This window comes from Leuciscus leuciscus (genome assembly GCF_965113295.1).
Source record: "Leuciscus leuciscus genome assembly, chromosome: 10".
NCBI classification, from domain to species: Eukaryota; Metazoa; Chordata; class Actinopteri; order Cypriniformes; family Leuciscidae; genus Leuciscus; species Leuciscus leuciscus.
This window is the reverse complement of record NC_138734.1, coordinates 31,902,927-31,920,838: the sequence shown is the minus strand read 5'-3', so window position 1 is coordinate 31,920,838 and position 17,912 is coordinate 31,902,927. Positions and strand designations below refer to the sequence as shown.

The 17,912-nt window shown below is 38.4% G+C and overlaps 2 protein-coding genes across 5 annotated transcripts in view; one reads left to right on the top strand and one right to left on the bottom strand.

The window, feature by feature from the left end:
- The window catches only part of LOC309507618 (1-phosphatidylinositol 4,5-bisphosphate phosphodiesterase gamma-2), a 210,805-nt gene that overhangs the window by 171,812 nt on the left and 21,081 nt on the right, over positions 1–17,912 (bottom strand). The gene's annotated exons all lie outside the window — the stretch shown is intronic.
- cmip (c-Maf inducing protein) overlaps positions 1–17,912 on the top strand; it is a 31,983-nt gene that overhangs the window by 12,140 nt on the left and 1,931 nt on the right. Inside the window, exons 2-19 of the mRNA XM_082181930.1 lie at positions 885–1,010; positions 1,103–1,153; positions 2,056–2,217; positions 3,658–3,699; positions 3,994–4,056; positions 5,055–5,135; positions 5,229–5,332; positions 6,365–6,469; positions 7,267–7,638; positions 9,394–9,459; positions 10,941–10,967; positions 11,742–11,790; positions 12,157–12,264; positions 12,366–12,482; positions 14,114–14,254; positions 14,525–14,572; positions 14,700–14,846; positions 17,512–17,617. Coding sequence (XP_082038056.1) covers positions 885–1,010; positions 1,103–1,153; positions 2,056–2,217; positions 3,658–3,699; positions 3,994–4,056; positions 5,055–5,135; positions 5,229–5,332; positions 6,365–6,469; positions 7,267–7,638; positions 9,394–9,459; positions 10,941–10,967; positions 11,742–11,790; positions 12,157–12,264; positions 12,366–12,482; positions 14,114–14,254; positions 14,525–14,572; positions 14,700–14,846; positions 17,512–17,617 — 1,915 coding nt within the window. The remainder of the gene's footprint in view (positions 1–884; positions 1,011–1,102; positions 1,154–2,055; positions 2,218–3,657; positions 3,700–3,993; positions 4,057–5,054; positions 5,136–5,228; positions 5,333–6,364; positions 6,470–7,266; positions 7,639–9,393; positions 9,460–10,940; positions 10,968–11,741; positions 11,791–12,156; positions 12,265–12,365; positions 12,483–14,113; positions 14,255–14,524; positions 14,573–14,699; positions 14,847–17,511; positions 17,618–17,912) is intronic.

Below are 17,912 nucleotides of genomic sequence, written 5' to 3'. Positions count from 1 at the left end.
TGCTATTGTAGAGGGAAGGAGATTGGGAACAGCCTGTTGACATTTGAGGTCATGTGATCACCAACACTTCAGTCAGGAGTGGAACTGAGAAATAAGCTGGCCCGTGTGTGACAAAATTCAAATGAAGATTGTTAAGAAGGGGAACCTTAAATTCTCTGTAAATGTGTGGCCCAAATGGAGAACCAGATGTATAAAGAGTTGTTCATAATCTGTTGTCCACAATCTATGTCCACTGGCATCGATAAGAAGATGCAACATCAAATTTCTTCGAAGTTGCATGATAACTTCGCAGAAAAAATACCAATGCATCCATCTTTGAGCAGCCAAACTCCAAAATCAAATAGTTTCAACTTGTATTTCTAAATAGATGGTGTGTAGAATAATCATAACAAGTATGAAATCTGTATTCATTTCTGCAGTTTTGTGTTATTCTCATTTGTGAGATTCGAGATTCGCAAATTAATGTAAATTTATGCATACAAATAAAACAAGAATGATAACCCTGCCATGCTGAAATCTATAATGTAGGCTGTGCATTGTGACTAGCAACACAAAGCTCCAAGTTCAAACAATTTCAACTTCAACCAAGTTTGCTACTGACCTTTGAAACAATTTGAAACAATCATTATGTGGGGGACGTTGCCTCAAATATTTGTGCGTCAAGAGTTGTACAATGCAACTTCGAAGGTGTAACGTGACATTCAAAGGGCAATCATCATATTATTAACATTTGATATTCTATGCAAAGTAATAAATAATACAACCACCCTTCCATGACGTTATCTGTAGAGCTTTCTTTAAGGTTCCTTCAAGTTCGCCCTGAGAGGTGTTAAAGCACTGAACGTTTTCTGCAAATATGAACGTGTCTCTTCCTGTCTCTGTAGCCCACAGGATACATGGAGGCCCCTCTGTCTTACAGCACTATAGAGGACCTGCAGCTGTTGTCCTGGGACAATGCCCCCAAATACTGTGTCCAGCTAAGCTTCCCTGGAGGGACGGTCCTCCTGCAGGTATCACCAGCCCCCTCACTGTTTCGATTCACACACACTCATGTTGTGATTACGCTCTGACTCATTTTGTGAATGTTTGTGTGCACTTACAGGCTGCTAACAGCTATCTACGCGACCAGTGGTTTCACTCTATACAGTGGAAGGTAAGGTAACACATCCAGGAAGGCTAGATTTGCAAAAAGCATTGGTGTAATGACTTTTTGCATGGTTTTATCGGAGGTACGTATGTGGGTGTTTTTACACATTCAGTACCTCTGTTGTGGCTTCAATTCCACTGTGAACAATTTTGCCCCGATAAAGATTTATCAAAAGTTAATACTTGTCAGTTAATAAGAGCATGATTGATATGAAATATGAGGCGTGATATGTAAAAGGAAACAACAAATATCACTTAGTCTTAGCAAGACAAAGAAAAATTTCCTCACTTAATTGTTTTTGGAAGGAAAAATGTAATGGTCATCAACCATTTGAATATTATTGTGAGAAATAATATTTATAATTTTCTACTTTTGCTTCAATAAAAAAAAAATATATATATACACACACACACACACATATATAATATATATATATATAATATAATGTGTGTGAGTGAATGTATCTCGATTGTTCTTCTGCACTGCCACAACACATATTTTTATATGTGGTGGAAATGTTCAAGAATTTAGAAAATGCATTTATTTCTACTACATTGCTAGATACTTTTGGACATTGCTAGTAAGACAAATACTAGTAGACAAATTTAACTAGTAGTGAGAGTGCGAAAAGTGTGTTTTAATTTATTTATTTTTAAATGCCTGTTGTTGAAAAATCATCCATACACAAGGCCAATAAAATGGAACAAAATAAGAACTTAAAGTTAAATCCCCAAACCTGAATATCACAGCTCATTTCTGGGTAAATTCACAACATACTTCACTTCGCTGTAATTTAGTATATAACCACTATTGCGTTATAGCGGTAAAATGTGTCCTGGTTTCATAACTGTTGGTCGCATTGTTAAAAGCTAGGTGTGTGTAATCTGGGTTATCTGATTCATATGCAGAAAAAGATCTACAAGTACCGTAAGGTTCTGAATAACCCGAGCCGCTGGGACGTGGTTCTGAAGGAGATCAGGGCCCTGGTGGACATGGCCCTCACCTCACCCCTGCAGGACGAATCCATCCATCAGGCACCACTGCACATTATCTCCACCCTGCTTGCTGAGGTACGTCACACACGTTTACATGCCTGTCTAACTGGTGAGGTAAGATTCATTATAAATTTAGTTAGAATTGAGTGTTTCTCTTGAGCAAAGATATTTAATTGTGCTTGCTAAGGCATGCATCACTATTATTGCTTGTATGTCTGGCCAAAATTTTGATGTGTAACACGTCATTGATAATGATACTTCAAATAATGCATCTTATTGATAAGTGAGCTATTACTTTTTTAAGCGATTGTATTTACAAATTTCACCTGATGGACAAAACTAAACAGGCAACAAAACAGATTTATATTGACAGAGCTCCTCTTAATTTAAGTGACAAGTTAGCAACCCTGAACTCTAAAAAGAAAAATGTGCGTGCATTTGTTAGTCACTTTTCCTATTGGGGAGATTAGATTTGTCCGATATGATTTTTGCTGAAATAAAATTGGATTTGTTTTATATTTTTATTTACAATTAAATGATGAAATTACAATTAAAAGAGAAAATTGCCAAATGAGAAATACCTTTTATTTGTACAATATTTAGTTGTTAAATACATGGTTATTTTCTATATTAGATTTTACATCAAATAATTTCTTCAAAAACTGAAACACTGTACTTTTGATAACAGATACATTATACTATAAAAATTTGGGATCAGTGAGGTTTCTTTAAATAAATTAACCATTTCTTTCTGCAAGGACGCATTAAATTAATCAAAAGTGACAGTGAAGACATTTTTCACAAATTTGACAGAGCCAACCACATGTAGGGAACAGAATACCATATAAACTTTGAAGTTGGCTGCTAATTTAGGGCTATAAGTGATTAGATAGTTACCCTAAAATATATATTTTTTGTGCATTTAATAGTGCCTTTTCTGTTTGAGGACATCAGATTTGTCAAATGTTTGATCGTTCAGCCAGTTTCTCCTTAAATAGCTGGCATCTTTCTTTTAGAACTCGAGCAGCATTCTGCTTCCTTTCTGGTTATGAGTGTCATCTGTGAATTGAGGTGCTAGTTGCCACTTATTTTGAGTCTGCAGTATGTTCAGGTTAAGTTACTGTGGTTGCCCCTGTAGCTGTGGTTAATTGAGCCTTTTTTATTTTTTTACATGGCAACAATAAACAACTGCTCCAGAATGAAGATCTCCTTTTCCTCAGAGTGTTTGCAGAGATGAAAACATTGGCTGCATCTGTACTTTGATTTGCAGATTAATATTATGTCTTTTAATATCCCATATACCAAGCATTTAAACTGTAAAAAAAACGTTTTAAAAGATCTAAAAATAGATATCTCACTGGCCCTGGGTCAAAGCCTGAATCCCCGAATCACACAGGCTTTCCCAAGAAGGCCGTAACATTTTAAAAATAGGGTTTGCTGTTTTTTGAGTCACTTAGCTGTGATATCACTGACCGATGAGTTCTCAACAGTGAATGCATGTCATTTCCTTCCCAGAACACTAACCTCAGCGCTCAGGACCATGAGAACATCATTGTGGTGAGTGGGACTGTTTCTTTACAAAGAAAATATGAAAAGACATTCACACAAGAGTGTTAAACTCCATTTCTAACGAAGGCAGGGTTACGTGATGTGTCTTAAGGCTCAGTGAAACCTGCTCTAGACTAAAATTAATTTGAAAATGTAGCGTACTGCCATAGAAACAAGACATGCATGCACAGATGTGCTGGACTAGCCTCTGAAGGTTATGCAGTTCCTGAAAATGTGGATGAAAAGAAACAAGACTCTACATGTCTGTGGGGAAGGTGACTAATGGTTAGAATCTGTCTGTAGGCCATCGCACCCCTGCTGGAGAATAACCACCCTCCCCCCGACCTGTGTGAATTCTTCTGCAAGGTAAATGTGATGATTCTGGCTATTCTTCAGGGGAACAGATGAGTTCAGTATTGTAAACCTGAAATAGTAGTTTATTTTTTAATCTTTCATTTTTTTTACTGTTTAAAGTCTTATGGCTTGTGTTCAATACATTTCAATTAAAAGAGAAAACGGTCATAAAGTACCATTCATTTTGTTAAGTATTAAGTATTTTACCCACTAGGATTTTAAAAAAACGCATTATCAATATTTGTAACAGTTTTTTTTTTAAAGAAATTAATACTTACCAAGAACACATAAAATGTATCAAAAGTGATGACCCTAAATGACCATAATACATTTAAAATGTATTTTTCAAATAAATGCTGTTTTTTTGCACTTTTTATTCTGGGGAAAAAAGTAGCATGGTTTCCACAAAAACATTAAGCAGCACAACTGTTTTCAGCATTGATAGTAATAAGACATTTTTCTTGAGCAGCAAATTAGCAAATGTGACCCTGGATCATAAAAACAATGTCGCACGGGTATATTTGTTGCAAAAGCCAACAATACATTGTATGGGTCAAAATTATTGATTTTTCTTTTATGCCAAAAATCATTAGGATATTAAGGAAAGATCATGTTCCATGAAGATATTTAGTAAATTTCCTACCGTAAATATATAAAACATTTATTTTTGTGAGTGAATGCCGCACAATCGCGAACATAAATGGACAACTTTAAAGCCGATTTTTCTCAATGTTTCGATATTTTTGCACCCTCAGATTCCAGATTTTTCAATAGTTGTATCTCAGCCAAATATTGTCCTATCCTAAAAAATCAATGGAAAGCTTATTTATCCAGCTTTCAGATGATGTATAAATCTCAATTTAAAAAAATTGACCCATGTGACTGGTTTTGTAGTCCAGGGTCACATATTATATATAACACTTTACCAAGTAATTTTTTTAATGATTCTGATGATTAAGAATAATATATATATTAATCGAGATTGGTTTTTATTGTGTTCCTCTATGCAGCACTGTAGGGAGCGTCCTCGGTCGATGGTGGTGATTGAAGTGTTCACTCCTGTGGTTCAGAGAATCCTCAAACACAACATGGTGGGTGTGCGCACTACGCCAGATGTGCTTTCGAATTCACGCGTCACCGCACCATCATTGACTGACTCTCCTGGTCTTTTCTTCTCGATCCAGGACTTTGGGAAATGCCCCAGACTCCGTCTCTTTACTCAGGAGTATATTTTGGCTCTGAATGAACTAAACGCTGGCATGGAAGTGGTCAAGAAGTTCATTCACAGGTGAGTGATGTTTTTTTTTCCTCCCTTATACAAACACACATCACTTTTCCTGCAGGCTAGGGATGTGACGGTGAGAGAATTTTCCCACCAGTTAATCGCCATTTGACAACACCGGTAATATTGGGGAGGAGATCTGGGAGACGTTGGAGTTTTTCCATCTTTTTCACCTCGCTAATTAAGCAAAAATAAACTGTGTACGGTAAAGATCAACTTCCATAGGAATTAACTGAAAACACTCGCTCTGCTCACGCACCATTATGAATTCGCTCACATGCGGACGAATTAGCAGCAATTCTGGGGTGGCTATTGCTTGAATGGTGGGTTCATTATTATTCTTAATGAAAAACACAACTGGAAAAACACAACTAACGGATTGCAGCTTCCCTTTTATAATTGTGTTTAAATCCAAAATATTGCCAAATAGGTGCTTTTACATTTCGCTTTGAAACCAAATCTTTCGCCATCGTCTTGTCAGTCAGCTAGTGACTCTCGTCACCTGATAAATTGAGTCGGTCTCCTGCTGCTGATCTGTGCTGCGACTCTCATTTGGCTATTGCTGCATTGAGCAGACATTTTAATTGTAGTGTCTGTTCTCTAACTGAACTGAGTAATTTTTATTACTATAAAAAAATCTAAACTACAGTGGGGGCAAGTGATGTAACCGGTGTTGCGGCTGAACACCGTGTAACAGCGACTATTGCAGCAAGCCTACTGCAGGCAAAACTGTAGTTCAGAAAACATGTGACCTTACCCGATGCAATGCGGCAAGCGATAAAAGCTTGGAATCTTGTTAGGACACAATGTTACCTTATCCTGACTCCCCCTCACTTACGTACAAAGAACAGGCCTTCATATGTACACAAACTGTAACGTCCTTTTATCTATCAGACTGTGTCATTTTAATGGTCTGTTTAGGACCAAGCCCTGCGCTTACTTCCTGTTACAGCTTTGTTTTCTTTTAGCTGTCATTTTGTGTGCGTTTGAACACAGGAGCTGTGCTAACCTGACCTTTTCTTACATGTATTATTACAGCATGCACGGTCCCACCGGACAGTGCCCTCATCCTCGGGTTCTCCCCAATCTCGTGGCGGTGTGCCTTGCTGCCATCTACTCTTGCTACGAAGAGTTCATCAACAGGTGCGTCCGATTCACTGGTTTTCCAACCCATGAGATGTGATGTACCCCTGGGACCTGTGCTCAAAACATTTCTCTGAATCATAATTGCCGTCTCAATGGCACCAAATTGTACGTGCCGGTTCTTAAATCGTCTTAAAATACTCGCGCTTTCATTTCCAACTGCTTTTATTGGTCTGTGTGAAACAACAACGACATGGCTGTAGTGACATTTTTGGTCTCAGCTGTCCTGTTTGTGTCGTCACTTTGAGCCTCTGTGTCGCGGTGCACTCACCTGAGAGGAATAAGGAACTATTTTCAAAAGTTTCCATGATTCACAATTACTCAAGAGAGTGAGACGTGTCAAAGCTCACTCCCCAGGCTTCCTTGCACTGCCCCATCTCTGTTTTTTTTTTTTTTTTGGCTATCTGTCATCTCTTTTACTCTCCAATGGCCTTTCGATAAATTTCTGTAACTACTGTAAAGTTCATGTCAAAGTTTCATTTGTCCTTCCAGAATCAGATGTCCAATAGTTACTTGTTAGTCAAATAAAGTAAAATACAGTGGCTGTATAGCAAATCAAACACCTGGTGATTTGTGTATGACTGCATGCAAATATGGCAATTTCCATGGAAAGGGCCTAAAACTCTATAATAATAATATTACATTCAAATTTATTTTCAACTAATGGACAGTGAAAGGTGATTGACCTTTAGAAAATGTTGACTGTCAGCCAGAGATTTTCTAGGTAGAATTAGAGTCTTCCTTGGAATTCATGGAAAGTGGCTTATGTCTTATCTTTTTCTTTCTCTTTCTGTTAGTCGGGACAACTCTCCCAGTCTCAAGGAAATCCGAAACGGTTGTCAGCAGCAAAGTGAGAGAAAACCGCCCATGCCTTTGCGGCTGCTGCGGCCCGAGCCGCCCACGCCACCCCTGACCACCACCCTGTCTCCCCCCCCTGCCCTGCCCCTTTCACCCCCACCTTCCATCGTCAATTCCAGCGAGATCCTAGTAGAGCTGGAGCGCAACAACAACACCGCTAACACACTGCGCAAGGGCCCTGCAGAGGGCGACAGCGAGCCCAACCTGATCGACTGTCTGCTGGTCAGCCCTGCGCTCAACGCCCTGTCCATTCAGCTGCCTGCCCACGCCGACAGAGTGCTGGGCTGTTTCGCCCTCATCCTCAAGATGCTGTAAGTATGCCGTCACTGGATCTTTGCTTTATTATTCCGCTCTAATTATACATGTGTCCGTCCAGTCTTAAGATGTTCCTCTAGGCAGTAATGGCTGTCAGACCTGCTCACATGGTAGAGGTAAATGGCCTCATCACAGGACCTCAAATAAATAATGCTAAATTTATTTTATGCTAATTGATGAGCTTGCCAAAGTACATTCTATTGGTAATTTAATGAAGTTAAACTACCATCTACCAGTTAGCAACACTACAAGTTACTAACAAGTAGCTACTACATTGAAGCTTTTTGGGGCATGATCACGTTTAGATAATGATTAGATTATTATGATTTATATATAGACGGCTTGACTTTAACTTTTTTGCTCACCAGCCACTGTAGCTTGTGGTTTCCCAAAGTTACTAGTCACTCAGTATTTTCACTGACCACAATTTTGATATCGATACCATGGGGAAAAACTGTCATGTAGATATTTTTACTACTATCTCATAATTTGGCAGCTGGTATATTAGGCTTCTGTCACTTTAAGAACTGACGCACGGATTCATTATACTATTACACATGCATTTCTCAACTCTGTACGTACCTTCACTTAAAACAACTGACTGTGTTAACGAGGATACTCGCACACGGGCATTTTGTCATTAAAAGTCCTCTATTTAATACGGAGGCAGCTTTAGATGTGCGCACTTTGGGTGTAAGCACAAAATCTGCGGGAGTGAGTAAAATTATGCACAATCCAACGCTGAAATTCAAGCCCTGTAACACCAACTATATTCATCCAGAACAAATGAAACGAGGGAGTAAGGGGAGGCGGGTTTGTGTGTGTAACTCACTGTCTGAGAGATGGGAGAGCGAGAAAGCACAGCTGGTATCATCTATCTATTCTACGGACAATGAGTATTGGAAGCGAACATCCCAGTGCTGCCAAAGCTTCTGAGCGCCATTTGGATGAATCTGTAAATCTGTGCTCCGCGCTTTCCTCTTAATAACAAAATAAACATGCAACAAAAATGACAGCGGTGAGAAAACAGCAGTTAAGAAAGCACCTGATCTGAAGCTCTGCAATTCGACACCCCAGTCAAGTTATGTCACGTTTATTTATATAACACTTTATACAATATATTGCTATAAAGCAAGCAGCTTTACAGTATTAAACATGAAGAAGCATTGCTAGTATCGCTTTCAATTAAAATTACAGCTTTAATTTCTTCTATAAAGCAGATCTCTAGTATGTTCATGTTTTACTCGCATCTGACCTTGATGGACTGAACTGAAGAAAGGAACCGCAGAACATTTCCACGTTAAAGAAAGCATAGCCTCAGCGCACAACTACCTATTGTGTAAACTCTTAGCTTACAGAATAACATACGCTATTTTAAAAACAGCTTGCACTGAAAAATGTAGTGTAGCAATGCTACTTTTAGTCAGTTACTCTTTAACAATGCTAATCGTCCCACGTGGTGTATAAATTATCATTTCGGTATATAAAAAAGCAGACTCCACTATAATCACAGGGAGGAGTGACCATAAACCTGTCTGCATATTTATAACAGATTCATTGAACGGAATCCATTTTTAGCCTTTACCTCCTTTATCTGATTTTATTATGAACCATCCGGTTGCAGATCACAGCAGGGCCAAAGAGGTTTCAGCTTATACTGGCCAATCTTACATAAGGTTCTTATTTTCTCCACTTCTCGCTCTTCCTGCCTCTGAATCTCTAATTTCTCCTCTGGCCTTTTCTCTCTGCAGATCGGACTACGATGACTGGAGACCAGCACTGGCCAGCCTGCTTCAACCCATCCCCTTCCCAAAAGAGTAAGGGCAATTACTCCCTTCCCATCCTGTTGACAGTTGCTTTCTTTGTAATTGGTTACATGACATCTGTTTTAACTCTTAACTAGGGCCACACAATTACAAATTGAAATTGAATAGATAATACTGAAAACAATTATAGCTGCTGCAATTTCGCTCCACTTCCATCACGTTTATGTTTCTATTTACTGTAGAACTTGTTTTTTGCACACCATTGCAGTGGCGAATTGGATCAGAATTTGATTAAATTACTCTATAGGCCCGCAGTAACAGCAACTAATGAGCCTATTTTAGCCAGTCTGATCAACAGAAACTTGATTTCTGCATCATCTGACACTCAAAAAGATGAAGAAACGTTGAAAAGCATCTGTAGTCAATGGATACCACACAGCGCACTCGATGCTTGATTAGTGTATAATTGATTCAAGTTTTGAATAAGAATTTTGTTTTAATGCTCCAAAGAACACCTATGCAAAGTTTAAAATACATATTGCTCTACTGTTCAAAAGTTTGGGGTCAGTAAGCATTTTATTTGTTTTTTATTATTGTTTTAATTAACAAGGATGCATTAAATTGATCAAAAGCGCCAGTAAAGACATTTTATAATGTTATAAAAGATTTCTATTTCAAATAAATGCTGTTATTTTCAGCTTTATAATCCTCAAAAAATCCTAAAAAGAAATTATCATGATTTCCACAAAAATGTTCAACATTGATAATAATATGAAATGCTTCTTGAGAATGATTTCTCAAGACGGATCATGTGACACTGAAGACTGGAGTTAATGACTGCTGAATTCAGCTTTGCCACAGAAAACAGAAATAAATGACAATTCAAAATAGAAATCATCTCTTTTACATTGTAACAGTATTTCACAATATTGCTATTTTAACTGTATTTTTGGTTAAATGAATGTAGCTTTGACCTCGTTTAAAAGCGTCTCGACCCCAAAGTTTTGGACGGTAGTGTATGCACAATATGAATTCATGTTTTGAATGTGTAGCCTACATAACGATACCAGGGGCTCTCTGTGTACGTGCAGGGGAGAGTACTGACGTGGGCGAGCCGCAGCAGGGCTCTGCAGTGGGATTGTGGGTATTGGGTGAGACGTTTCGGGTCCTTTGTGGCTCCTGTAATTGGCCCTGCAGGACAGAGCACATCATTACAGGTCTTCTGCAGAGCCCTGCAGTTGCCACAGGTGGGGGGCTCACCTGCGCTCGTACGCCACGCCGAGCTTTCAGCCTTCATTAGAAAGCAACAGCATCCCAGAGCTCACATGCAAAACATTTGATGAAGTCCTCCCAGACACACATGCACAACACTTTAGATGACTTGAAATTGTATCGTTGTGCGTGTTAAGGCAAGCACGCCTACATGTAGACTCAGAAAGCAACTTGTGTAATTATGTGGAATGACGACACCCTCTCTTTTTGTGTACCTGAGTCAAGTCAATGTTTTTCTCTTTTTGCTCTCTCCTCTCCAGGGCCCTCGCACATGCCAAATTTACAAAGTAAGTGACATTATAAGTGACATTACCCTCCTACTGTATACAGAACTATTTAGAGAGATGCTTAAACGATATGAAATGTCAGTGACTAGCACAATCTGGTTTGTTAAAGGGATAGTTCACTCAAAAATGAAAACTCGACCTCATGTCGTTCCAAACCTGTATGACTTTTTCTCTTCCTTTGAACATGAGTTCTTCAAATATATCTTCCGTAATATTCCGCTGAAAAAAAAAAGTCATACAGGTTTGGAATGACACGAGGGTGAGTAAATGATGGAATTTTCATTTTTTAATGAATTCCTTTAGGGGGTTGAGTCATTATGATACTTATTTTTTATTCTTGTGTAAACTATCCCATTCAGTCATCATTTTCTCACCCTTATTTCATTTCAAACCTGCATGACTTTCTTTGTTCTTTGGAAAACAAAAGATGTTTTTAAAAGTGTCCTGCTCTGTCATGTTGTGTTTGTCAAAATCTAAACACAAATGCACCATAAAATATTTCTGAATCCATACTACTGCTTTTGAGGAAAACACACTTTGTCATTATTCACTGAAAATGTTGACATCCTCACTAGCTCTTTTTAAAATTAACCCATTTTTATTATACATTTATGGTGCTTTTGCATCTTTTACATTGTAATTGCATGGGAAAGGGCAATCTATTGTTCAGAAAAAGTAATATAGGTTTGTTATAATTGTTTTTGGCAATTTCTTGCTTAAAAGTCGACATGTTTTGTCATCTAACAGATCTGTTGTTTTTTATTTTTGTAACAGAGAGCTGAAATATGTCATTCAGAGGTTTGCTGAAGATCCCAGACAAGAGGTGAGACAGGAAACTGTTGTTTGCAGAAAGGGTGTTGTTTAGTTTAAAGTTTCAGTCGAATGCTTACACTGTAAAAAGAAATGTTGCTGCAATTAGTTATAACAACTTAAAATGTGTTTAGATAACCGAAATACTGATATAACTGATATATCCAATTTAATTAAACTAAAGTTAACTGCACTTAATATTTTAAGTCAAGCACAATTTTTTTTAAGTTGAAACAACACATTATTTCTTATTCTAATATTGAATTTTAAGTTGTGATAAATAATCATAGTAATAATTATTTACAGTGTACTTAATATTTCCACTATAGGCTTTGTAATGGTTTGTAAATGCGTGTGTGTGTGTGTGTGTCTCTCACAGGTCCACTCCTGTTTGCTCAGCGTGCGCTCTGGTAAAGACGGGTGGTTCCAGCTCTACAGTCCAGGAGGCGTAGCTTGCGACGATGACGGAGAGTTGTTCGCTAGCATGGTATGAAAGTGTTTAGTTGAAATACGAGATGTCTCATTTAGTTTAGTCTTTGTCCTGCCACTATATCTACTTTAATGGTTTGATGTTGTTCGTCCTCACAGGTCCACATCCTCATGGGCTCCTGCTACAAGACGAAGAAATTTCTTCTGTCGCTGGCTGAAAATAAACTGGGACCCTGCATGCTCTTGGCCCTGCGGGGGAACCAGACCATGGTGGAGGTACAAATCACTAACTGTTTCTTTGAGATTAAATGAATTAAGGTACCCACCTAAGTAACACATTTTTGGCATCATGAACGGTTCAACCGAAAGGCTCCTCAAAAACAGTAGACTGCTAGCATCTAAAACCCAAGCTGTGTTCGAAATCGCCTTTTATACCCTCATTCACTATTCCCTATTTTACTCCACTAATATAGTCCACTTGAAGGAGTGAATAAAAACGAGTGAGCGAATTCGAAGCCTGAAGGGCAGCCGCTTTTACATAGTTTCTGATTGCTGTTTAATAATTAATTAAAACTTAGCAAACTGGCACCTACAGTAGTAAGATCTGTTCGGCACAACCCTCACAGTGCATTATGGGTATTTTCTTGCCGTTGAGTGTACATCAGTTGTACAGTTGTTGTTGCGGTGCATTATAGGATTAAAGGAGTGCACTCGATAACGTCCACTATGGTTTCGGACTCCACTACAAATGGCTGTACCCTATTTAAAGGTATAGGGGCTGATTTTGGACACAGTTTTGCTAGTCTCCGCTATAAAGGACATGACCTAAAATCGCCCACAGTCTGTTCACTGACCGGTTTTATCTGATTGGCAAGCATTATGCAACTTCCTGAGAAACAAAGTTGTGTTTACAAGGTACTAATGAATGCTTCTGAGGAAGAAATAACGACTAGGCTTAGTAAACAAGATATGCATGTGCAGAATTGTTTATTCTGCTTTAAATAATCTATATTTTAATGCAGACAGAAATTTTAAGCTTGTTTTTGCTATTTTTTTCTCGTTTTTTGCGTAAACTGTTGGAGTTGTTTTTTTCCCACGGCCATCTGTTGTTGTAGTATGATCCATTTCAGTTAAGCTCGCCCGTAAACAACATGAAAAAAACTAAATAAATGGTAGTTGATCACTTAAAGTCTTAAGTTGGCAGTTCTAGACCAGAATAAACAGTAAAGTGGACCAGTTAGTCGACACTCTGATTACATTGTGGCCAACGATGTATCCAGGAACACAACATTGCATGTATCCTTTGTGTATTTGGCAATCCCAGAATGCATTGCAATGATTAAAGTCTCATTTAAACGTCAGCTGATATTTTACAGTTTCATCCGATATTTGTATGCGCTATGTTTTTGTGTTTATTAGAGTTTCCAGTTTGCTAGTTTAACAACGTTCAGACGTCAAATTCCACTGGAATCAACGGCGAGCGATATGGTGCGGTCACATTTACCGTCGTTTTGCACATTTTCGCGAGTTGTTTCAGTAGGAATCCACACAATTGGGAACTTTGCGTGAGATTTTTGGCGAAACATTTCCCTGCGTGGATTTCGCAACTGGTTCACACAAATTTGTTGTGTTGCCCAACAAAGTGACTTTTGTGATGCATACATTGCTACGGTATTGACAGTAGATAAAATACCTTTTTGCCTGCAAAATTTTCTGAAGTTTTAGACCTTTAGACAAGTGTGGAAAACAGGAAAGTGGCCGTTAAGGGTTGTTGCCCCTGAAAAGGATCAAATCCTTTCCAAGTTGACAGCAAGGCAGCTCACTACATTATCTGTGAAGAGTTCAAGAAACTCCATAGAAACCTGTATGTAGGATAAAACATTCATCCCTGTGTTTCTGCCGTGCAGATCTTGTGTTTGATGCTGGAGTATAACATCATAGAGAACAAGGACACTCAGCTACAAATCATCTCCACCCTGGAGAGCACCCAGGTCGGTCTGCGCATGTACGAGCAGCTGTGCGACAGGCAGAGGGAGCTTAAAGAACTGGTGAGTGCACAAACCAATTTCACAAATCAACACCGAGATATTTTCACCGCCACGTGCAGATTTCGATAACACAGTGGCCCAGTCATTGTGCAGTCATTGCTGCCTTCACAGGCCGAGCTCTGACTGTTGGTTTAACGCAGTGCTCCCATTAACAGAAAGACAGAAGTGACCCATTTACGAACTTCCTACGTATACAGTGCTGACTCTCAAGCGCCACCTGTTGTTTGAACTGAAAACTGCAGAACTAGTAATATCTTTCTCTCTGTTTAGCAAAGAAAAGGAGGTCCTACTCGACTCACTCTGCCCTCTAAATCTACGGTGAGTGTGTGTTTGTGTAAATTACAATGCGTGTATGTGCTTGCATCCATGCTGTTGTTTTCTTAGTGAAAAACAGTACCATCAATTCTTTCTCAAGGCTTTTTTCCCCTCATGATTTTTACTCTAGGATGCTGACTTGGCTCGTCTGCTGAGCTCCGGTTCCTTCGGCAATCTGGAGAACCTCAGCTTGGCGTTCACCAACGTCACCAGTGCCTGCGCCGAACAGCTCATCAAACTGCCATCCCTCAAACAGCTCAACCTGTGGTCCACCCAGGTCTCTGTTTACTTCTTCTCATTCCACAGTCCAATAGTTCCAGAGAATCTCCACTATTGTATAACAGTCTAGCAAATGTGCTCTTGAACAAGGAGCTGTGTGAGTTTAGAATCGGGAAGCACCATCCCAATGCTTTGTAAATACAGTTCAGAAGTCTCTTATGCACACCAAGGCTACGTTTATTATTTGTTCAAAAAACAGTAAAAACTATTTCTGATGAAGCTGAATTTTCTCTAGCCATTACTCCAGTCTTCTTCAGTCACACGATCCTTCAGAAATCATTCTAATATGTTGATTTGCTGCTGAAGAAACATTTTTTAGTATTCTCAATGTTGAAAACAATTGTGCTGCCTAATATTTTTGTGGAAACGATGATACATTTTGGTCAGGATTCTTTGATGAATTGTAAGTTCAAAAGAACAGCATTACATTATAATACTGGTATCAGGGCCAGATTTATGCATAGGCATATACTGAGGAGAAATAATATTTTTTAAATTATTATTATCCCACTCCAATGCTAAAATGCTGCATGACAACTACTATCTAGATTAACAAAATTTTAAATATCGTTGCTGTTAGGGATGGGTATCGTTAAGGTTTTAACGGTATTACTACTCTTACCGATACTCCTTATCGATCCGGTACTTTAACGGTATTCTTATCGGTTCTTTTTGTTATATTAAAAAAAGGGGAAAAAATTATTTAGGACATAATTAATATTGCTTTATATTTTGAAATGTAAAATAAATATCTATAGCAAAAGAAAAAGCAATGCTTTAACAAAACAAATAAAACATGTATGTTATGCAGAAGGGTGCTGGCTTTTGTGTTTTATATAGACAGACAGGACGCCAAAAACAAAGTACAAACACATGGTCAAACAAAAAAGTATACAATAAAACAAATATACAAATTATATACCCAGTGCTTTAATTTCAGTAATGTCCACTGAGATTACTGTTCAGGAGTAATATGGGTTAAAAAGACATCTAATAAAGTCAGATGTAAAATAACACTGCACAGTTTATCATAGATAGATTAAAGCTTATATAATTCAAGAGCTGCGACTGATTTTCTCTTTGCCTTTTGTTGTTTGATTCACATTAATGGAGCAATCGTCAGCAGGATTATTAGACTGCTGCCTCTTTAAGACCAAATGCAGATCTAATCATTATTAAGCCTCATATTTTCTCCCAACTATTTACGCCGATTTAAGACATAAACTGTATTTAAGTGAATAAACTGTTTAAGTGAATCTCCAAGACGGCCATTTTGACATATTTGTGTATTTGATCATTTAGATGTGCACACGAAGCCCAAAATATACGTTACGTTGCTTGTCTCGTTGCGGTGTGTTTCAGAGCGTGCGCCGCATTTTGGAACAGCGTCTTTTGCGTAAATTTTGGTACTTTTAATAGCCTTTTATTATCAAACGCGTCCCGCAGTTTAGCAAAAGTATAGACTACATTTTACAACAATCACCGATCGTGCAGATTCTGACGTTACTTTTGGGTTTTAGGGAGAAATGACAGCGCATCGCTCTGTGAAGGGAAGGAAGTTGCGCTGGAGAGAATGTGGCTTTAGTTTTTAATGGTTACACCTCAAATATCTTCTTTTTTATAATCATTGGAAGCCAAAATCTAAATCTAAAATAAAATTTGTTTAATATCAAAGATCTAAAGTGTAACCTTTTGAATGTTCTGTCCTCATCGTCACTCATTAAGCAGGGCTGTTGTGTTGCGCGCGCCGTGGCTTTGGTGAAAGATCGCTCTCTCTCTCTCACACACACACACACACACACACACACACACACACACACACACTCTCTCTCTTTAGCAAAAATGCATCACAGACAAATGGTTCAATATTATTATAGAAGTGGCTGGCGAGATTAAATTCGCAAGATAATAATTTCTTAATAGCAATAATAAATAGCACGTGTACTTTCATAATTTCTCCAGTACCGACAGCAGAACCGATAACGTCCGAGCTTAACGATCCAGCGGTCTTTCAAAATTCAGCACCGGGGCCCGTTTAATACCGGGTTTCGGTACCCATCCCTAGTTGCTGTCAGGCAGAAACCTTGTATTTCCATATTTTAATTATTTCATAAATCATTACTCGGTCACCCTTTATGTCTGTCTGTGGGTTTTGCAAATATTTAACCAATGAAAGAGCTTATGACTAAACCTTGTAACTCCATTGGCTCCTCAAACTGTTGGTAAAACATCATAACTCCACCCCCTCCCCCCCCCCCCCCCTCTATCGTGAATGATTTATCGCATGCATTTTAGAGCTTCTGTTTGCAAAGCAAGCGAAATACAGAACTGTTTGCTTCAATAATAAAAAAAAACCCTCAAACTCCATTTGAGCCTGATTTAGAATGTTAATAGTATAATGACTCATACAAGTATCTGAGCATACAAGTTTGTTAGGGGTATTGGGGCTGCCCAAAAATTGTCACAATGTCACAAAATAAGGTAAATCCGGCCCTGACTGTTAGGATTATAATGTTACAAATTATTATGATCAGTATTATAATACTGTCACCTTTGTTCAATTTACTGTGTCCTTGCTGAATAAAAGTATACTTTTTTTTTTGTTACGTTCTCAAACATTTATTGACTTTTAATTGACTTGGTTTGTGTTTTCTCTTTTTCAGTTTGGAGATGCAGGGCTCCGTCTGCTCTCAGAGCATCTGGCCTGTCTGCAGGTTTTGAACTTGTGTGAGACTCCAGTCACGGACGCTGGCCTGCTCTCCCTCAGCTGTAAGAGCGCATTACACACACCTTATATCCAGCTACCTTCATTCTGAACTGTTAAAAAACAGCTGCTGCTGAATTGAAGTGTCCAAAATCGTCATAAAATGAAAATCCTGTCATGAATTACTCGCCCTCATGTCATTCCAGACCAGTATGACTTACTTTCTTAAGAAAAAAATAAGAACACAATGTCCGAGCTTCTGTTTTTCATATATAGTTACAAAAGTGGATGGTGATTTATACCGTCAAGCTCCAAAGTATCATAAAATGTGACTCATGCACTCTAGTCCAAGTCTTCTGA